At 41.2% G+C, this 23,071-nt stretch overlaps 1 protein-coding gene across 1 annotated transcript; it reads right to left on the reverse strand.

Moving 5' to 3' along the window:
• Positions 1–418: 418 nt before the first annotated feature.
• On the reverse strand, positions 419–17,695 carry LOC112238280 (nicotinamide phosphoribosyltransferase-like). Its single transcript, XM_024406850.2, has 11 exons — positions 17,550–17,695; positions 11,491–11,647; positions 10,867–10,970; positions 10,378–10,506; positions 5,731–5,889; positions 4,381–4,517; positions 3,822–4,047; positions 3,238–3,357; positions 2,502–2,642; positions 1,125–1,259; positions 419–797 (listed from the first exon to the last, which is right to left on the reverse strand). The coding sequence occupies exons 1-11, from the start codon at positions 17,595–17,597 to the stop codon at positions 684–686; spliced, it is 1,470 nt and encodes a 489-aa protein (XP_024262618.1). The 5' UTR covers positions 17,598–17,695; the 3' UTR covers positions 419–683.
• Positions 17,696–23,071: the final 5,376 nt, after the last annotated feature.

Below are 23,071 nucleotides of genomic sequence, written 5' to 3' on the forward strand. Positions count from 1 at the left end.
CGCTTTTTTTTGACAAAGTCGCTAAATTGGCTACACTGCTGCTAGTATGTTCAAGTAACGTAACTTTATACCTGAAAAGAGTGAGCTGCAGCCCTCACAGACCGTTAGTTACTTTGAAGACCATGTGGCCTGTTACATTTGATGACACACACTATCCCCTTTTAAACTGGCTCATTTAAATCTAGATGGAAAAGTCATTTTGTTGTTTACCCATAACATTTTAAATTAATCTGCCTGATGTTTTTTCTGGATTATTTTGTCCATCTTCAATGAACGGTTGTTTAGTTCTTACAAATTATTTTTGAGAATGTGGGAATATCCTGGACATATGGCTTCGTGAACACAGAAGCCTGCCTTCCCCGACTTCAAACCAGAGACGATATGAAATGGGATTTCAGAAAAATAAAAATATACATAATAAAATCAAAAGATTCAAGTTTAATTCATCTCAATAAAATGTTATTTTTATATAATTTCTCAATCATACATGTACATGATCCTACATGTCGAAAATACATAGTTTCTTAGTTTATATATTTGTATCGTTGTGCTAATTAAGTCTCTCTCTCTCTCTCAGGACAATGTTGAGTGTTGTTTATTATCATCCTTGGTGGTCAGTGCTGTACAGGGAGGTAGAAGGGATCCAGTCCTTTCTGCGTAGTGTGTTGGAACATGTACAGGCCTCAGTCTACAGACTCTTCCAGATCACAGTCCCTGATCTTAGCGTTGTCTCTGACCTCATCAAATGTATACGTCTTCAGTATCACTCCGTTTCTGAAAACGGTGTGAAGAAGATCCTGGGGAAAGAAGAGCAGGAGAAAACTTTACCTTTAAAAAAATATATATATATATATATTTATCTAACCAAGCGAATCAGTTAATTAAGAACAAATTCGTATTTACAATGACAGCCTACTAGGGAACAGTGGGTTAACTGCCTTGTTCAGAGGGCAGAACAATAGATTCTGTTACTGGCCCAATGCTCTAACCACTATTGCTGCCCCAATATGACTTTTAAAACAATTCCATATTAGTCCCAATATTTATTTCTGTTCAAGCCTCAGAGAGTAATAAAAAGACTCATATCAATGGTTTTAGGACTACTACTTGTTTAAATGACTTACTGGACCGTTTTCCTCCAGGCTCCCCTTCCCTTCTTCCAGTGTCACAAAGTCTCCTGTTGGTGTTCTGTGGAGCGACAGACGACCTTTCTTTGATCTTTTGTTAGGGTCAGCAACAGGGTCCTTGAACACATTCAGCTGTAATCAAAAGAACATAAATACAACAGTGGTCACCAGATCACTTCCTGAGTCCAGATCACTTCCTGAGTCCAGATCACTTCCTGAGTCCAGATCACTTCCTGAGTCCAGATCACTTCCTGAGTCCAGATCACTTTCTCAGTCGAGAGTCAAAATGCTGAGATTTACTTTTCAGATTTTTCTTCTATCTAGTCATGGTTTTAAAAGTTTACAAATTCCACAGTATTAAGTTTACTGTAGGTTTCTTTTACGCCTGCTACGTTACTGCTGACACGGTCATCTGAGCCATCCGATCTGTTGTGATTACATCATGTAGGTATGATATCTGATCTGTCTGTCTGTCTCTCTGTCTCTGTCTCTCCTGTGAAAAATGTGCCATGGCACAAGCCAGGGTTTCTTCATCTCTCTCCCACTCTGACCATGTTTAGAATAATGCCTTGTAATGCTTGTTAATGCTTTGTAACTTAATTTTACAACGTGAATGATAACAGTGAATGATATTTTATTAAATACACTTGTATATAGAATTCCATTCTTATGACCATTCATTGACCTTAGTCAGCTAAATGTATTAATACATGATTTAAGGCTAGGGTTCTTGCAGGGTTTTATTTATCTTATGGAGTCAGATCGTTCACATTGATAGTCTAATTGCTTAGTGTTTATTACAGATCGCCATGTGATGTGTGTATATAACATGCTTACATATAAGATATTGCCCACTACAATAGTAATAATTATTCGCCTACCTCCTCATGCCTTTTGCACACAATGTATATAGACTCTCTTTTTTTTCTACTGTGTTATTGACTTGTTAATTGTTTACTCCATGTGTAACTCTGTGTTGTCTGTTCACACTGCTATGCTTTATCTTGGCCAGGTCGCAGTTGTAAATGAGAACTTGTTCTCAACTAGCCTACCTGGTTAAATAAAGGTGAAATAAAAAAAATGAATTACAGTGTTATTAAACAGGGATTAGAGCAGCTTTATATAAAGTATTAACAGACTTGGGCTCTTTCCCAATTCACCTTTCCACTCCTCCTCTCCTACCCTCTCCTAGCCTCCTCGAAAAAGTATTGGATGAGATGAGAAGGACCGAAGGGAGGGACCCTGGATCCTCTCCTCCAATGCTTTTTCGTAAGGAAGCAAGGAGAGAGTAATTGAGAACAGATGAATTGAGAAAGAGACATGAATTCACAACAATGTCCTCTGATGAAAATGACTGGATGTTCACTGACTCACCCCCAGTCCGTTGGTCACCACAAAGCTACACTTGAAGCAGCAGCTGAGCAGGTCCCGGGTCAGTTTTTGGAGTAGGGCACCGCCCGACCCAAAGCCCACGTTCTCTATACTCCACCTGTGTTTCTTCATCCCCGCCACGATCTGAAAACGACAGAACACCCGAGGGGTGAGTTCCAAGGTCATTTTACTGAACCAAGCCTTACTAATGCTGTTCATTTAAAAGCAGTGGAATCCATTCAGATCTTAGCCGGAAAAACCTGGAGTGGTTCAAAGCTTCCATCAAGTGGGTCACACAACAGATTCAACTAATCCTCGTCTCTCCAGTCAAGACTTTGATTAGTTGAATCAAGTGTGTGGCTGACTGGTTACAATGAGACTGGTTGCAATGAGACTGGTTACAATGAGACTGGTTACAATGAGACTGGTTACAATTAGACTGGTTACAATGAGACTGGTTACAATGAGACTGGTTACAATGAGACTGGTTACAATGAGACTGGTTGCAATGAGACTGGTTACAATGAGACTGGTTACAATGAGACTGGTTACAATGAGACTGGTTACAATGAGACTGGTTACAATGAGACTGGTTACAATGAGACTGGTTACAATGAGACTGGTTACAATGGGACTGGTTACAATGAGACCTTGGAACAACAGGTAGGATTGGACAGCACTGGGTAAGAAGTTAAGAAGGTAGGAGGCTCAGGTAGGCGGGTGAGTACAGTGAACCTACCTCCTGCAGAGTGTTGATGTCCACACCATCGCCCTGGATGACTCGGATGTAAGGGGGTAGCACCTTGTATCCTTTGCTGTTCTCTGTGGTGCAGAACTTCCTCCCTAAAATCTCCAACACCTTGGAATCGGCAAGATGGTGGTAGACATGTTCACAGTCCTACTCTCTCTTTTAAAGATTTGAATGTATTTATAATGAGCTGTAGTCAGAAGACTAAAACATCATACTGGTCCTACACAGTGTCAGTGATACTGCCAGTGAGACTCATCCCCTTTCTCCATTAGAACCAGGTCGAAAAAACGAGGCCAAAAAGTGCACTAAACAGAACCATGACCGGTGGTTCATCAATGGGGCGGCAGGGTAGCCTTGTGGTTAGAGTGGAGGGGCGGCAGGGTAGCCTAGTAGTTAGAGTGGAGGGGTGGCAGGGTAGCCTAGTGGTTAGAGCGTTGGACTAGTAACCGGAAGGTTGCAAGTTCAAACCCCTGGAGCTGACAATGACCGGTGGTTCATTAATTTGTTTCCACTACCAATGGACTGTTGTAAAACTACTAACACTAGGTGATGATTTATTTATCCTTCTTTACCTTGAGGACAGTATCTAATGGGTCTCCTGAGTCTGGCCTGATGACCAAGGGTGCGTCAGCGCTGCGGGACTCGATGAGGCTCCTGAGGTCTTCTCCCCATATCTTCTCACAGGCGTTGTAGATATCATAGCTGTCGCTGACGATGGACACGGGCACGTTGGGGAACTGCCTCACAATGTGCTCAAAGGCATCTCTCTCGTGGTCCTTGCCCCAGGCGGTGATGGTGCTGGTAATAATATATTTATTCGTAGGTAAGCAATACAGTATATTTGGTAGAGCAAGAAATCACAAAAACCAAAGCATGACTTAAATGGGTTTGAGATAAACACAGAGGAACAGTAGTACAATACAAAACCCAGAAGAGGGAGCTAGATATTGTGCTTTGAAAATGATAGTGAGAGTAGACGAGTTCTCTGGAATGAATTAAAAAGTTACACTGACTTGTTGATGGCCATGTACATACAAAATCAGTCAATTTTCTACAGTGTGTTGCTTGCTTTAGCTTTAATCTGTGCTAAATGTGCTCTACCCGCCGTGTCTACCTGTGTGTCTGTGTTACCTGTGCTCTGCGGCTGGCACAGAGAAGCCGGGCACAGGGTCTTTGGTGCCGTAGTACTTCTTAATGACACAGATACCAGCCACCGTGTCTGTGCCTTTAAAGTTCACCAGGTGGGCAGATGCTCCGATGCCAGCAGTCTGAAACCAGACAAAAACCATCACGTGACGGGAACAACTAAATAGTACAGCTGTGTACTAGTGGTGTATGTATAGAAGATGAGAAACTGAACAGGTTTTTGGATTACAAAGGGCGTGTTTGTAAATTCACTATGGAGTGTGCTTAGAGTACGCTCTGGGCGTTCGTAAACTCAGAGTGTTGTCAGATTGTCTATTAGTAAATTCAGAGCGTTTTGCTCTCGAAGCGTTCAGAGCCACACTGGACGCTCTGGTCGAGGAGTAGGGTTGATCCGAGCGTTCTGACCTCACAACGGCAGTCAAGCACCCAAGCTAACTGGCTAATGTTGGCTAGCTTTCTAGCTACTTCCAGACACATGAGAGAACACCTCACTCTGACCATTTAACTCTCCCTAGCAGAGCTGGTTGGGCTGTTTTCATGTTGTCTAGTGCGTTGGTGACTGTAACTGTGCTGCTGGCAACAATTTAATAAGGTTTTTGGCATATAACACCGGTCATATTCAATGGGTGTTGCACGTTCAAAAATGTATGTTATTTTGGGGTGGCAGGTAGCCTAGTGGTTAGAGCGTTGGGCCAGTAACCGAAAGGTTGCTGGATCGAATCCCCGAGCTGACAATCTGTTGTAAAAAATCTGTTGTTCTGCCCTTGAACAAGGCAATTAACCCACTGTTCCCCAGTAAGCCGTCATTGTAAATAAGAATTTGTTCTTAACTGACTTGCCTAGTTAAATAAAGGTTATATTTAAAATAAAATATAATTCTGCAATTTTGAAATGGGAGTAGATAGCGAGAGGGTATTTATGAACGTACCCAAAGAGTTGTTGAGAAGAGGAAGGTTTCCTAAACTGGGTCCCGGGGCCCCCCTTAGGTGAACTTTTTGTTTTGTTTTTTGTTGTCCAAACACTACACAGCTGATACAAATAATCAAAGCCCAGGTCTAAGTTTGTGAAACTTTGGCATAGAGTAGTGTTTCTCAAACTTTTACTCTGGGACCCCGAGACATTTTACAATTTTTGTTTTAGCCCTGAATTATCCCACCTGACTTACCTAGTGAAGAGCTTGATGAGTAGATCAAATACATGGACAGGTTTGGGAAGGGGCCTTTGTTTGACCCCAGGTTGACCTGTTGCGCTAGGCAACATGTATGTCGTATGCACAGTATGATGAATGATGAATCCAACACTATTATCATAATTATCGTCCATTACAGTAAGTACCTCTTGAGATGAGACTCCCCTGTAGCCAAAGTCATGCAGCTTATACTCCAGTTTGTCCTGGTTCCCTGATGTCTCCAGTAGATACCTGGCTAGGATCTTCTTCTGCTCTCTGGAGTTAGTAGCTACTGTGATGGGGTACCAGATCTGCACCAGGATTGTCTGTTAGGAAGAAGAAGAGAGGAGGTTAGTGGTGTAAAGGGTCTGGTAGAGAAGGAGAAGAAGAGAGGGGTTAGTGGTGTAAAGGGTCTGGTAGAGAAGGAGAAGAAGAGAGGGGGTTAGTGGTGTAAAGGGTCTGGTAGAGAAGGAGAAGAAGAGAGGAGAACAATCTGGTAGAGAAGGAGAAGAAGAGAGGGGTTAGTGGTGTAAACTGATCTGGTAGAGAAGGAGAAGAAGAGAGGGGTTAGTGGTGTAAAGGGTCTGGTAGAGAAGGAGAAGAAGAGAGGGGGTTAGTGGTGTAAAGGGTCTGGTAGAGATGGAGAAGAAGAGAGGGGTTAGTGGTGTAAAGGGTCTGGTAGAGAAGGAGAAGAAGAGAGGGGGTTAGTGGTGTAAACGATCTGGTAGAGAAGGAGAAGAAGAGAGGGGGTTAGTGGTGTAAAGGGTCTGGTAGAGAAGGAGAAGAAGAGAGGGGGTTAGTGGTGTAAACGATCTGGTAGAGAAGGAGAAGAAGAGAGGAGAACAATCTGGTAGAGAAGGAGAAGAAGAGAGGAGGTTAGTGGTGTAAACGATCTGGTAGAGAAGGAGTAGAAGAGAGGGGGTTAGTGGTGTAAACGATCTGGTAGAGAAGGAGAAGAAGAGAGGGGGTTAGTGGTGTAAACGGTCTGGTAGAGATGGAGAGAGGAGGTTAGTGGTGTAAATGGTCTGGTAGAGATGGAGAGAGGAGGTTAGTGGTGTAAAGGGTCTGGTAGAGAAGGAGAAGAAGAGAGGAGGTTAGTGGTGTAAAGGGTCTGGTAGAGATGGAGAAGAAGAGAGGAGGTTAGTGGTGTAAAGGGTCTGGTAGAGAAGGAGAAGAAGAGGAGGTTAGTGGTGTAAAGGGTCTGGTAGAGATGGAGAAGAAGAGAGGAGGTTAGTGGTGTAAAGGGTCTGGTAGAGAAGGAGAAGAAGAGGAGGTTAGCGGTGTAAAGGGTCTGGTAGAGATGGAGAAGAAGAGAGGAGGTTAGTGGTGTAAACGATCTGGTAGAGAAGGAGAAGAAGAGGAGGTTAGCGGTGTAAAGGGTCTGGTAGAGATGGAGAAGAAGAGAGGAGGTTAGTGGTGTAAACGATCTGGTAGAGATGGAGAAGAAGAGGAGGTTAGCGGTGTAAAGGGTCTGGTAGAGAAGGAGAAGAAGAGAGGAGGTTAGTGGTGTAAAGGGTCTGGTAGAGATGGAGAGAGGAGGTTAGTGGTGTAAAGGGTCTGGTAGAGAAGGAGAAGAAGAGAGGTTTGTGGCTTCTATGATGGGCTACCAGATCTGTACCAGTATGGTCTGAGAGAGGAAGTGAGGAAAGCGTTAGTGATGCTGGGGAAAGTAGTCTCTTTAGTACATTATGGACATGAATCAGCGCTACCTACTATACAACAAGTATAGATAAATACAAATCAAGCACTTACAGGTGGACCATACTTGCGAACATAAGCAAGAATTTAAAATTAAACAAGTTCACACGCACAAAATGCATATCGACAATCGTCCATTTATTTGCATGTGACATAAATTGGCATTTTAGCTGGTCCCATCAGATAAAATGGCACGGTAGGCCTTTGCTAACCTCACCGGCTGGCAGTGATTACATCCTGATACAACTTCTGCAGCCATTTAAAATCATAGAACACGTCCAACTAATTCTAACACTCGTTCATGGAAGCGTCCTTTAACATACCTCAGTCCAACAGCACGTTCTGATCATCAAAGCAACGAGGCTAATCACGTGTATTTGACTGACTGGTCAAATTGTTCCCTTTGTGAAGTTCATAGACCATGTAATTGTCACAGATTGTGGCAAGGGTTCGAATCTCAGATGAGCCTCCCTCCCCTCCCACCCCACTCTTTGAAATGTAGAAATGTGTGTGTTGGAAAGGGACGTAGCCCAAAGCCAACAGCTTGAAAATTACAAAAGGGATTGAATTACATCCGTGCACACAAACACACTGCTATTGCCTGCATTATTATAATAATCCACTTTCTCACATGCGTTTTGAATTGAGCATCAAGGACCGGCATTAAACAGTTTTTTCCTCAACAGAAAAAAGTTTGATGCGAGGTGGGCTCGAAATCACAGTTAAAAAAACACTATATACACTATATAGGTTCAGAAATGTTGTGAAATAGCATAGTTACAAATAGAAATCAAACTGGATGGACATCAGATATAGAGGAAGGACTAAAAACAAACAAAATATAACTATTGTAAAATAGACTGTCTGTAAAATGTGTATAATATGTGTAAACTGAAGGTAGAAGCCTAAGTGTTATTGTTTATTAGTTTACTCCAATTGGGGGAGAGGTGGGTCTGCGGGGAATAATAATGTTTTTATTTTATTTTAAAGTGTATATGTACACTACCGTTGAAAAGTTTGGGGTCACTTAGAAATGTCCTTGTTTTTGAAAGAAAAGCACATTTTTGGCCATTAAAATAACATCAAATTCATCAGAAATACAGTGTAGACATTGTTAATGTTGTCAATGACTATTGTAGCTGGAAACGGCTGATTTTCAATGGAATATCTACATAGGCATACAGAGGCCCATTATCAGCAACCCTCACTTCTGTGTTCCAATGGCACGTTGTGTTAGCTTATCCAAGTGTATCATTTTAAAAGGCTAATTGATCATTAGAAAACCATTTTGCAATTATGTTAGCACAGCTGAAAACTGTTGTGCTGATTAAAAAAGCAATTTAGACTAGTTGAGTATCTGGAGCTTCAGCATTTGTGGGTTCGATTACAGGCTCAAAATGGCCAGAAACAAGACCTTTTTTCTAAAACTCGTCAGTCTAGTCTTGTTCTGAGAATTGAAGGCCATTCCGTGTGCGAAATTGCCAAGAAACTGAAGATCTCGTACAACGCTGTGTACTACTCCCTTCACAAACAGACGCCTCACAAGTCCTCAACTAGCAGCTTTATTAAATAGTACCCGCAAAACACCAGGTGACTCTGGGATGCTGGCCTTCTAGGCAAGAGTTCCTCTGTCCAGTGTCTGTTTGCCCATCTTAATCTTTTCTTTTAATTGGCCAAACTGAGATATGTCTTTTTCTTTGCAACTCTGCCTAGAAGGCTAGCGTGTGTGTGTGTGTGTGTGTGTGTGTGTGTGTGTGTGTGTGTGTGTGTGTGTGTATTTACCCCAAAAATATATGGGGGATTGGAAATGGAGGTCGGTAGGCCTTGTGAATGTTGACCTGTTTAAAGGTCTTACATTGGCTGCGGAGAGCGTGATCACACAGTCTTCCGGAACAGCTGGTGCTCTCATGCATGTTTCAGTGTTATTTGCCTTGAAGCGAGCATAGAAGTAGTTTCGCTTGTCTGGTAGGCTCGTGTCACTGGGCAGCTCTCGGCTGTGCTTCCCTTTTGTAGTCTGTAATGGTTTGCAAGCCCTGCCACATCCGACGAGCCTCAGAGCCGGTGTAGTACGATTCGATCTTAGCCCTGTATTAACGCTTTGCCTGTTTGATGGTTCGTCGGAGGGCAGAGTGGGATTTCTTATAAACTCTAGCCTTTATCTCAGTGCGGATGATGCCTGTTATCCATGGCTTCTGGTTGGAGTATGTATGTGCGGTCACTGTGGGGACGACGTCATCGATGCACTTATTGATGAAGCCTATGACTGATGTGGTGTACTCCTCAATGCCATCAGAGGAATCCCGGAACATGTTCCAGTCTGTGCTAGCAAAACAGTCCTGTAGATTAGCATCTGCTTCCTCTGACCACTTTTTTTTTATTGATCTGGTCACTGGTGCTTCCTGCTTCAAGTAGCCTAGTAAATGATGCATCAGTGCAATATTCCCACACAACATTTTGTTACAGACCCAATGGTAAACCTTGAATTTGTAGGTTACAAATATTTTAAGAAATGCCATTGGTTGGTGGATTGAAAATCCATTATCTTTGATAGGCTGAAGCAGATGTTGTGCCAGGATGTAATCACTGTCACTTGGTGAGGTTACATGCAAGTGAATCGTCTATTTTAATTGGTGGATACTTTAAATGCGTGCTTATGTTTGAAGTATGGCCCCAGGCTCTTTTAGAAACCATGCATCTTATTGTTGTTGTTATTAAGGAGCCTCTGCCCTGACACTTTCTACCACGAGCAAGATATAAATAGACAACAATGCTCAAAGCATCTGTTCAAATGACGTTTGTATCCGAAGGACATGTGGCAGATATAATAACAGTCCTGAAGCATGACTCAACGATGCTATGGTAATGTCATAGTGAAAAAGGGGGTTTAGGCACTGACTAGAGGCCTGATCCCAGATCTGTTTGCGCCCTCTTGCCAACTCCTATGGTCACTGTCGCATGAGGAGTTGGCAAGACAGCAAAGATAGATCTGAGACCAGCCATATCAAATTCAATTCAAGGAGCTTTAACGGCATGGGAAACATATGTTAACATTGCCAAAGCAAGTGAAGTAGATAATAAACAAAAGTGAAATAAACAATCAAACATTTCTAACTAACCTCTACCCAGTTGGTGAGCCAGTAGCATTCTGGGTCAGTACTCTCCACGGTGAAGAGGACATTACCTCTGGGGATCACACTACCCTCGGGAACAGCCTTGATTTCAATGGGCAGGTGGCCGTCATACTTCTGAAACACAAAAACTCAGGGATCCGTACTGTAGCATGATTAGACCACAGAATAATAAGATGGTTTTGGGTTATAATAGAGTACGAACAGAGTCCTTCAAAAAAAAAAACTGGAAATCTAAACTATTAACAAAAATATTACATGTAGCTCCATTAACATGAACAAAAATATTACATGTAGCTCCTTTAACATTAACAAAAATATTACATGTAGCTCCATTAACATTAACAAATATATTACATGTAGCTCCTTTAACATTAACAAATATATTACATGTAGCTCCATTAACATTAACAAATATATTACATGTAGCTCCTTTAAAATGCAATACACACAAAAAACCCTCTGCTGCCCTTATACCTCCAGTATGTACTCCCAGCCCTTTTCGTTGAACACATCATCCTGAAAGTGTTCGCGGTAAACTTCCTTTGCTTCTGTGATCTTCTGTGGAGTCACCACTTTCCCTGGGAAGGTGAGAGATGACAGATATGGGAGGTCGACACATGAAGGATGTGGGAAAGATGGAAAACGTGGAATTGTGCGTGGAAGCTGGGACCCCCAAAAAATGTAAGTTAATAATAAGACAGTATAAATTCTAAAAGTGATGTACTAGGTGTTGTACTAGGTGTTGTACTAGGTGTGTACTAGTGTTGTACTAGGTGTGTAGTAGTGGGGTTCTAGTGGCGTTCTAATGTCGTTCTAGTTTCGTTCTAGTGGCATTCTACTTTCGTTCTAGTGACGTTCTAATGGCGTTCTAGTGGCGTTCTAGTTTCGTTCTAATGATGTTCTAATGGCGTTCTAGTTTCGTTCTAGTGGCGTTCTAGTGGCGTTCTAATGGCGTTCAAGTGGCGTTCTAGTGGCGTTCTAGTGGCGTTCTAATGGCGTTCTAGTCGCGTTCTAATGGCGTTCTAGGTGCTGCTCTTTTTCATGGTCCTTCGAGCCAAATGGTCAATTTAGTAATAATAAAAATGATATTTGTCTTACCTTTCAGATACTTATGAAGGATATACTGAAGTCCATAAAATACAGTTTTATCATATTTCACTTTCTGAATCTTAGTGGATTCAGTTTTCTTTGCCCGACACTCGAAGTAGGAGTAAACCTTGGTGGTGTTGGGAGGATACTGCTTGTAATGTGTGACCTGAAATTAGATTATACAAATACAGTTAATGACAATTATAAACGGGTGGTTGGAGCCCTGAATGCTGATTGGCTGACAGACGTGGTATATCAGACCGTATAACACATATATGACAAAACACTGTTCTAATTACGTTGGTAACCAGTTTATAATAGCAATAAGGCATCTCTGGGGGTTTGTAGTATATGGCCAATATACCATGACCAAGGGCTGTATCCAGGCACTCCACGTTGCGTCGTGCATAAGGACTAGCCCTTAGCCATGGTATTTTGGCCACATACCACACCCCCTCGGGCCTTATTGCTTAATTATACCACAGCGTTGTTGAATACTAATTTCTGATTGGCTAGAAAAGCATTCTAGAATGGACATTAAAACCAGATAACAGAACAGTTGGAAAAATATATCGGGACACCTTGCAATCATGACGCAATATGCACCTACACATGCAGACCATACTTGCTACAAAGTTACAGAAAGCTAAACCAACAACCACACAAACTGAAATAGGATACATTGTAAACACAGGTCCAATGATGAAGAACGGGGCTCCCGAGTGGCACAGCGGTCTAAGACACTGCATCTCAGTGCTAGAGGTGTCATTGCAGTCCCTGGTTCGAATCCAGGCTACATCACATCCAGCTGTGTTTGAGAGTCCCATAGGGTAGCACACAATTGGCCGGGGTAGGCCGTCATTGTAAATAATAATTTGTTCTTAACTGACTTGCCTAGTTAAATTAAATAGAACGGACTGGGTCGCATCTCTAGTGATGAAAAGTATGACTTAGCTTATAAAAAATACAAAAATGTTTTCTTTGGTAACTGTGGTATAAGCGGGATAAACACCTCCGTTCTGTACATTACCTTGGAAATATGTACTCTGCAAAAGAACGAGGCGGACGTCGTCCGTTATTTCCAAGGTAATTTGACAATACTGAAACTTCATGGTCTCACACCCATTTAACATCAAGTGTCCCTACAATCTGCTTTACATTCTGTAGAACTGTACAGTCAGAAGAAGACATGCAGATATCTGTACAGGTGTATAATAAACAGGAAGCAGACAAGTCCTATTTGTTTTATTAAATAACCCATCCCACTCTTCCTCTGCATGCTCTGTGCTCGTGACCTTTGATATCACTGGCTCCAACTGTCCTATCCTTCTCTTCACCCTGACGAATTTAAACTCTAAATGTCACACAGTTTACACCCGGTCTCTGACCTACTCTGCTCCTGCTCTGTGGGACCTGACTGAGTACTGTCAAAACAAACGCATTAAACAAACGCAAGACAGGAACTAAAAACTATTGACAACATGACCATTCTTGTTGGTGAAGTCTATGTGATAGAACAGATGTAGGATCTTAATTTGATCACCCAGTTGTTGCAGGAAATTTGGAAATGAAAACTTCTAGTGTATATTCAATGTTTAAAAAAAGGCTTCTAAAGGCTTGGAATTTCCACTTCAAAAATTCAGACTTGATTTGCCCTAATTAAAAATGTATCAACCCCTACTAAAATGTCCATTAACTATAATCCACACAATAATTCACATTTCCTGTTGCTGCAGGATTATTTTCCTGCTGTGAGAAAATAATTAATATCAAACTGTCTGCGTGCTATTTTTAATATGTGCAGCATAATGCCAAGGTAGTCAGAGGTGTTCTCTCCAAAACTAATTATTTCTGACCAGCAGCTCCAAAAGCAACAGCATTTATTGTAAATGAGGTGAACTGTGGAGACCATTGTGTTCACTTCTTAAAGGAGAAGTTTCCTTTTATACAATTGTTTTTTGTTTTCTTATAGAAAAGACCCAGACAACTTTTTTGTGATATGAAATGTTTTTAAGAAACTTACCCCAAACAGCAAATCACTTCCTCATCCTCGTTGTGTAGTGTGGGGACCCCACGAAAAAAACATGCCCCAAAACACCCAAATATGTCCTTTTAACAACGGCAAGGTCTTTAGATGTTGTACACATGAAATTGTGTAATTCCGAACTTTATCCGCAATGTTATATTCCCTTTTGCCCAACACGTTTCCCCTATCCAGCTGTTCCATTCACAGTGTAGCCAGGTAACTGCCAAAATAACGGAAACAACTATATAACGTGTCTTAACAGAACGTTGGGCCACCACAAGCCGCCAGAACAGCTTCAATGTGCTTCCTGTGTGAAAGCACTCCATTCTTTCAATATACTTTGTATTCTTCATTTACTCAAGTGTTTTTCTTTTATTTTGGCAGAAATATAAAAGAAGAATGGACGGGGAAAGGTAATTCGCTCGTGTCTAAACAAAAATGGAATATAACGTTGCGGATCAAGTTGGGAAGGACAAAATGTCTGCATCGCAATACTGAGAGCTTTGCCTGTTCTAAAATGACGTTGGTTGTTTTTGGAGCCTTTTTTCATGTTTTTTTTGCGGCGGCTTCAATACTACACAACGAGGATGAGGCATTGATTTGCTGTCTGGACACGTCTCCTTTAATCCCTTCAAAAAAGTATAAGAGCTTCTTTCAGGAGTCACAGTAGTTTGAGTAGTTTATATTAATAAGTCTGTTGCCAAGCCAACTTCTATCTGACGGGCATCAATAAAAAGTGATTGTTTTGGAAATAAACTTCTCATTAAGGCACTCCCAGTTCGTAACGTCTGGCAGCTCTAAAACGGAACAACTCAACAGTACTGTCAGCATATCAGGCCTTGAAATCCAAGGGCAGATTAAATCCTTGTCCTCAAATGGCAACAAGTCTAAACGGATATTGAATAATAATAAAATATCTGAGCATATGGTTCATCAACTATAACAATTATAGCCAACATCAGGTCATACCAATTAGAGGTAGACCGATTATGATTTTTCAACGCCGATACCGATTATTTGAGGACCGAAAAAGCCGATTAATCTGCCAATTTTTAAACATTTATTTGTAGTAATGACAATTACAACAATACCTGAATGAACACTTATTTTAACTTAATATAATACATAAATAAAATCAATTTAGCCTCAAATAAATAATGAAACATGTTCAATTTGGTTTAAATATTGCAAAAACAAAGTGTTGGAGAAGAAAGTGTTGGAGAAGAAAGTAAAAGTGCAAGAAAGCTAACGTTTAAGTTCCTTGCTCAGAACATGAGAACATATGAAAGCTGGTGGTTCCTTTTAACATGAGTCTTCAATATTCCTAGGTAAGAAGTTTTAGGTTGTAGTTATTATAGGAATTATAGGACTATTTCTCTCTATACCATTTGTATTTCATATACCTTTGACTATTGGATGTTCTTATAGGCACTTTAGTATTGCCAGTGTAACAGTATAGCTTCCATCCCTCTCCTCGCTCCTACCTGGGCTCGAACCAGGAACACAACGACAACAGCCACCCTCGAAGCAGCGTTACCCATGCAGAGCAAGGGGAACAACCACTCTAAGTCTCAGAGCGAGTGACGTTTAAAACGCTATTAGCGCGCACCCCGCTAACTAGCTAGCCATTTCACATCGGTTACACCAGCCTAATCTTGGGAGTTGATAGGCTTGAAGTCATAAACAGCTGCTGGCGAAAGCACGAAAGTGCTGTTTGAATGAATGGTTACGAGCCTGCTGGTGCCTACCACCACTCAGTCAGACCGCTCTATCAAATCATAGACTTAGTTATAACATGATAACACACAGAAATACGAGCCTTAGGTCATTAATATGGTCGAATCCGGAGACTATCATCTCGAAAACAAGACGTTTATTCTTTCAGTGAAATACGGAACTGTTTGGTATTTTATCTAACGGGTGGCATCCATAAGTCTAAATATTCCTGTTACATTGCACAACCTTCAATGTTATGTCTTAAAAATGTAAAACTCTGGCAAATTAGGTGGCCCAAAGTGTTGCACATACCCTGACTCTGCGTGCAATGAACGCAAGAGAAGTGACACAATTTCACCTGGTTAATATTGCTTGCTAACCTGGATTTCTTTTAGCTAAATATGCAGGTTTAAAAATATATACTTCTGTGTATTGATTTTAAGAAAGGCATTGATGTTTATGGTTAGGTACACAATGGAGCAACGATACCACATCGATTATATGCAACGCAGGACACGCTAGATAAACTAGTAATATCATCAACCATGTGTAGTTAACTAGTGATTATGATTGATTGATTGTTTTTTATAAGATAAGTTTAATGCTAGCTAGCAACTTACCTTGGCTTACTGCATTCGCGTAACAGGCAGGCTCCTCGTGGAGTGCAATGTAATCAGGTGGTTAGAGCGTTGGACTAATTAACTGTAAGGTTGCAAGATTGAATCCCCTGAGCTGACAAGGTAAAAATCTGTCGTTCTGTCCCTGAACGAGGCAGTTAACCCACCGTTCCCAGGCCGTCATTGAAAATAATAATTTGTTCTTAACTGACTTGCCCAGTTAAATAAAGGTTAAATAAAGGTGTTAAAAAATACAATTTAAAAATTGTCCAAAAATACCGATTTCTGATTGTTATGAAAACTTGAAATCGGTCGACCTCTAATACCAATGTATCCCCATATCTATAAGCTATGTGGCTGGGTGTGGTTCCTGCTAGTACTGTGATTTATTACAATACACTGCAGCCAGATCCTTTTACCTTTTATTTATTTTACCTTTATTTAACTAGGCAAGTCAGTTAAGAACAAAATCTTATTTTCAATGATGGCCTAGGAACAGTGGGTTAACTGCCTTGTTCAGGGGCAGAACAACAGATTTGTACCTTGTCAGCTCAGGGATTTGAACTTGCAACCTTCCGGTCACTAGTCCAATGCTCTAACCACTAGGCTACCCTGCCACCCCAGTATGACATACAGTTGTGTAAAATACTTCAGTAAAAATACTTGAAAGTACTATTTAGGTCTTTTTTGGGGGGTATCTGTACTTTACTTTACTATTTATATTTTTGACAACTTTTACATTTACTTCACTATATTCCTAAAGGAAATGATGTACTTTTTACTCCATACATTTTCCCTGACAACCCAAAGTATGCGTTACATTTTGAATGCTTAGCAGGACAGGAAAATGGTCTAATTCACACACTTATCAAGAGAACATCCCTTGTCGTCCCTACTGCCTCTGATCTGGCGGACTCACTAAACACAATTTTCATTTGTAAATAATGTCTACGTGCCTGCCCCTGGCTATCCGTAAAAAAATAAACATGTAAATGGTGCCGTCTGGTTTGCTTAATTTAAGGAATTTGACATTACTTATACTTTTCCTTTTGATACTTAAGTATATTTTAGCAATAACATTTACTTTTGATAATTAAGTATATTTAAAACCAAATACTTATAGAATTTTACTCAAGTAGTAATTCACTGGGTGCCATTCACTTTTACTTGAGTCATTTTCTATTAAGGTGTCTTTACCTTTACTTTCCACCACGGATGACATTAATTAAACGTACTACTTCCACTATGTTAAAAGACATGGCAAGAAAAACACTAAAGAATATATTTTTTAAAACACACAGATAAAATGTTGATCTGAGCTGGGTTCAATGACTTATTGCGGCTTGAAATGTTCATGTTTCACTGTAAACAGAAAGCTATAGGAATTACTTTCATTTTCATTTCTGATGAAGAGATACCATTATTTTAAACTTTCAATATAATGGGCTCCAATAATATTATTCAGACTTCAGGTGACCATAGAAGGCGACCATAGAACTCAGATATAATACTGTAGCTATTGTAACGTAATAGCAAGAAATTGTATGTTTATCATAGACGATTTGGCTTAGCTGGCTGTTCTTGCATTATACCTTCAAATATATTACAATCAATTAGAACCAACACACACTTAAGACATAATTTCACGAAACATAGTCCTAGGTTCTGTCGCTAACTAGTGCGTAAACCCAGTGTATAATGTCACTCACCTTGTATGAATCCGTAGCCAGCAGGAAATTGAAGTCTCCGTGCTCCATGTTCCCCTCGTGATTGTAAAATCTGATTGCTGAAGGGCGGGGACACTAAGCCACGCGCTGTCGAATCTAAAGTACAAACAGAGATGAAGAGGCGAAGCGAGAGGGTTGACTCCGCCTAAAATCTGTCCGCTCGAAAATAAACATTAAGCATACCAAGTGAGGAGCTATTGTATTCGGGGCAATGAGATATAGTCGAATTTGGTCAAACTAAAAGTGGATTTCTAGTTTGATACGTGAGGCTTACTTTGATCGAATATAAACTCCATAACGCCTAGGTTTCGAATGTACTGAGTTGTGACCCGTTGTTCACATGCGTATCTGCCCTCTCATTGGCAAAACATTTCCCACCTGATCTCGTCTCCTCCCGCCTTCCCTTCGCCTTTGCAGATATGTGTTTCCATTGTTAGAGCGGTCCGTCGACCATCTTGTCAATATAATAGATACTCTTTGGTACAACATGGTACAAATACATGGAGGTAGACTATGTACTTAGGAATGTTGGGGACACACGTAACAAGGATTCTTGCCTATTATCCAGGCTGACCTCAGAGCCAAGATATTGTACTTATTGTGTCTCTTTGTTTTTCTCACATAATGCTAAGGACATACAGTGGCAACCCATCATTCAGGGCAGGTGGGGCAGAGCTAAATATATATATATTCGGGAGTGTTTCCTGTTTTGCATGATATTTTGACATTAATACGTGTCACATATCAGTTTGCAAACAATGTAAAAAAAAAAGAAGAATTAAATTAATAAATCCTCATACAAACTTAGTCTATTTTTTTGCTTTCTTGAGTAAGGCAGCTACAAAATGCAGGTGTTTCAGCCTAGCTCAGTGCTTTCTCTGTTGCTGGGGCAGCCAGCGGAAAAGAAATCTTGTCATATGAAGTACTCATCGACTATTGGACATAAACATTACACAACAAGTTGGAAATCCAAAATTCAAAATTCAACAATAGGTGGCTAACTGCAAGCATTGCAATGCAATCACTAGCCTGCTATTCAGTGGAGTGGATGTGTGGTCCCAAGTCTGGGTTTAAGGGTCTCTTTTCCAAGCTTAAAAGGATAAACATTCAACATTTGCCATGATGCCAATCCAGCATGACTTCTGCCGTCCTCAAAACATCTGGAAACTCAGAACTGGAAAATCTGACTTCAGTGAGTTCAAGACAACTGGGAACTTGGAAAAAAAACTAGCGCCGACTGGGAAAATACGTTTTGAATGGTCATCCAACTCGAAATTGCAAGTAGGGAACTCAGGCCTCTTTTCTCGGCTATGTTTTTTTCCCCAAGTTCCCAGTTGTCTTGAAAACACCATAAATCCTGAGAATGCCAGACTATGATGACAAAGTACAAAGTTTGATGACAAAATTTACCCACGATGGACCGCCGTGCAGCACAAGCAAAACATGGCGAGTCCAGAATGTAATATGCCAGGAAGTTATGTATGCTTTAGCTAAGAAAGTAATACTAAGTGTATGTTGTGTAATAAGCTGTTAGTAGCCCATGTGCCTCACCCTAATAATTAGGTCCCCTTTCCGCTCTTAATTTCGACTACTGTTCTGACTTGGTGGTGCACATGTAGCCTATAGCCTGTTTTAAGGAAATGTAATCATCAAATATTGTAAGAGCTTTCATTGTCTGCTTACATGCCCCCTTTACTTATCCTGCAGTTCTGACTTGGTGTACAGGGAGAATACTGTAAGAACGGTCCAAGTTCTGAATTCTGTCACTGTACATTTCAAAAAGTGCTGAACAAATAGTTATATTGACTACTGTACGGCCGACTTAGCTCGCTCATTAATGTGTTAATCGAAATTACGGATTGCCTCTCATCCACTCGTTGTCCCATTCTGCCATAGTTTGTACATCTCAATTGTCAGTAGAAACCACATTTGTTTAAGCAAGTCAGCCATATCAGCTATGTGTTTTTAAAGGCAGTAAATGAGCCTGAATTAACTGTTTCCCTGCCAGACAAGGCTCTGCTGATAACCAGGAGTAGCAGTGGTAAGGTTTTGGGACTGATATGTTTGGACTCTGCTGTTAGGACAGCTTTATGTAGGTGTAACCGATGTGAAATAGCTAGCTAGTTAGCGGTGGTGCACGCTAATAACGAGGACCTGAGCCCTAGAACCATGCCTCAGGACTACCTGGCATGATGACTCCTTGCCGTCCCCAGTTCACCTGGCCGTGCTGCTGCTCCAGTTTCAATTGTCCTGCCTGCGGCTATGGAACACTGACCTGTTGACCGGACGTGCTACCTGTCCCAGACCTGCTGTTTTCAACTCTCTAGAGACAGCAGGAGCGGTAGAGATACTCTTAATGATCGGTTATGAAAAGCCAAATGACATTTACTCCTGAGGTGCTGACTTGTTGCACCCTCGACAACTACTGTGATTATTAATATTTGACCGGTCATTTATGGTAATTTATGAACATTTGAACAACTTGGCCATGTTCTGTTATAATCTCCACCCGGCACAGCCAGAAGAGGACTGGCCACCCATCATAGTCTGGTTCCTCTCTAGGTTTCTTCCTAGGTTTTGTCCTTTCTAGGGAGTTTTTCCGAGCCACCGTGCTTCTACACCTGCATTGCTTGCTGTTTGGGGTTTTAGGCTGGGTTTCGGTACAGCACTTTGAGATATCAGCTGATGTAAGAAGGGCTATATAAATAAATTTGATTTGATCAGTACAGGGAGCAAACAGAGACCAGGGCAGTACAGGGAGCAAACACTAGTGTAAACCTAGCTGAAGTAACAGTGGAAGTTACTGTATTTGAGCCCGTTAAGGGTGTCGAAGTGAGCTCAGGACAATATTTATTTGTAACTTTTATTTAACTAGGCAAGTCAGTTAAGAACAAATTCTTATTTACAAAAACCTCAATGCAACGAAGGTCATGGATATTGAAGCAGATACAGTATGCATGCCAATGTGGGCACCTTCAGACCTGGCACAAAGGATGGAGTTGTACCCGCATTCACGCACACATTTTCATTCATCAGGAAACAATATCCTTTGTGTACTTTTATTAGTGCTCGAAAGAGTTGAAGAGGTCGAGGGGGGAGAGATAAATGCTGCGAGATCTTAAACCCTGTGACGTGCTTCAGTACATTTTCAGTGGTGGAAGAGACCCTCTTGGAGTTTCTGCAGTTTGTCTGGCGCAATAGTGCATTCTCCTGGCTGGTATTATAGGCCTTTGCGAGTGTTTTTCACTGAAACATCAGTGATGTAAACCTTTTCAATTGATCACTTGGTCATACCGATCATCATGTTTCTACAGAGAGAGCCCAGTTAGAGAAGGAGACAGAAATGCTAATCATGAAGATCAATGGTGAATCTATTTATGCTATTAGTTTTACTGCAAGTTAACCTGTCGAATGCAAATAAATATTAAGAAGCGTATTTTATTGGAGAGAAAACAATTTACTTAACATCTAGGAATTTCAGACAAGATACACACACACATTTACATTTCTGTCGAGTACGAAATCATTTTAGAAACACTGTCTACATCCACAGTTTCATTACCTTGCATTTTTAACACACAAAGATATGTTACATAGATAAGCAAACACAATACATTAATAATTTTAAAAGTTTCAGTGTCATTAAAAAATTAAGTTAAAAGCTTACAGAACAAGTTGTACAGAGTATCAGTTAAATCAAGACCATCAGACATTAATTCCTGCCAATCATCAGCTGTACTCCCCCTCACAAACTACAGATATACCATTGAGCGCATCCTGTCGGGCTGTAATCAATGCCTGGTATGGCAATTGCACCGTCCACAACCAAAGGGCTCTCCAGAGGGTGGTGTGGTCAGCCCAACGCATCACAAGCGGGCACACTGCCTGCTCGCCAGGACATCTACAGCACCTGTTGTCACAGGAAGGCCAAGAAGATCATCAAGGACCTCAGCCACCCGAGCCACACCCCGCTACCATCTAGAAGGCGGAGACAGCACAGGTACATCAAAGCTGAGACATAGAATATGTTTTCCAGTCTCTATCTCCAGGCCATCCGACTGTTAAATAGTCACCACTAGCCGGCCTCCGCCCAGTACCCTGCCCTGAACCTTAGTCACTGTTACTAGCGGTGACCACAGAGTACTCTAGACTGCTGCCCTATGTACATACTGGTCCCTTTAATAATATTTACATATGGGTTTAACCCACTTTATATGTATATACTGTATTCTAGGTCATGGCTCATCCACTATAACTACTGCTGTACACCTTTTCTATGTGTACTGTTGGATCAGGGTTGGGTACTGGAGGATCAGGGTTGGGAACCACTGGTGTAGCACACAGACAGAGCAATAGCACAAAAAGCAACCAAACAAAGTACATAAATACCTTTAGGTATGAGTCAGGATAGCAGGTCCTTGCATTGTCATCTAAGGCCTCACAACGCCAAGTCACTATATCCTTGAGACATTCTCTTCAAAGCGATGTCGTCAGTTTGTCTATTCCATGTCCCCCTTTTTTTAAATCATTGATCCGGGATGTTCCAAGGCGGGGCCCGTACCATTCGTGCCACACCCCCGCAGTCACACTTTTAATTCATCTTCGTCACCCGGCGGTAACAACTCTCTTCCAATGCCATCATACTGTTTTGATGTTTCTCCATGTTGTTGAAGAATACACGGCTAACTCTTCATTGGCTTCTTGGGTACCCCCCAAAATCACTGTGTCTTCAACATTCAACTGGATCCGCTTGGCGACGCCCACATATTGTTAGATTTCACTGGTCTGTCAAGCTCCATGGCAGTTGTTTGACTGTGTTTACCTGGTTCTACTCAACAAGCCTGAACAAACTGCCTGGTTTTTGGACAAGTTAATTAGTTGACCTGCCATAAAAACACGTGGGGGTGTCTTGACCCATAGATTAGAAGAAACAAACAGATCAAACATCCACAGATCAAAGATCCACAGATAAAACATCCACAGATCCACAGATCAAACATCCACATATCAAAGATCCACAGATAAAACATCCACAGATCCACAGATCAAACATCCACATATCAAAGATCCACAGATCAAACATCCACAGATCCACAGATCAAACATCCACATATCAAAGATCCACAGATCAAACATCCACAGATCCACAGATCAAACATCCACATATCAAAGATCCACAGATCAAACATCCACAGATCCACAGATCAAACATCCACACATCCACAGATCAAACATCCACAGATCCACAGATTAAACATCCACAGATAAAACATCCACATAGCAAAGATTATGGTGTTGATGGTGGTAATGATGATGGTTGGGATAGTGTTGATGGTTGGGGTGGTGGTGGTGATGGTGGTGGTGTTGGTGTTGTGTAGACTGCTGTATAGTGAGTGTATCAGGGAGTAAGCCTACAGGAAAACACATGTAGGTTATTTTTTAGTGTTTACTTATAACTGTAATGTCTCGCGATCTGTTAATAAACAGGAAACAGAATACTCTCT

This window comes from Oncorhynchus tshawytscha, linkage group LG19, assembly GCF_018296145.1.
Source record: "Oncorhynchus tshawytscha isolate Ot180627B linkage group LG19, Otsh_v2.0, whole genome shotgun sequence".
NCBI classification, from domain to species: Eukaryota; Metazoa; Chordata; class Actinopteri; order Salmoniformes; family Salmonidae; genus Oncorhynchus; species Oncorhynchus tshawytscha.

Bases quoted from the DNA above. Each gene is read 5' to 3' on its own strand.
- LOC112238280 (XM_024406850.2), bottom strand. From the start codon at position 17,597: ATGGAGCACGGAGACTTCAATTTCCTGCTGGCTACGGATTCATACAAG. The intron at 5,890-10,377 runs GTTAGTTAGAAA...TCTTCCTAACAG, and splicing joins GGCTCACCAACTGGGTAGAG to ACAATCCTGGTGCAGATCTG. The intron at 4,518-5,730 runs GTACTTACTGTA...GTCTGGTTTCAG, and splicing joins GGGGAGTCTCATCTCAAGAG to ACTGCTGGCATCGGAGCATC.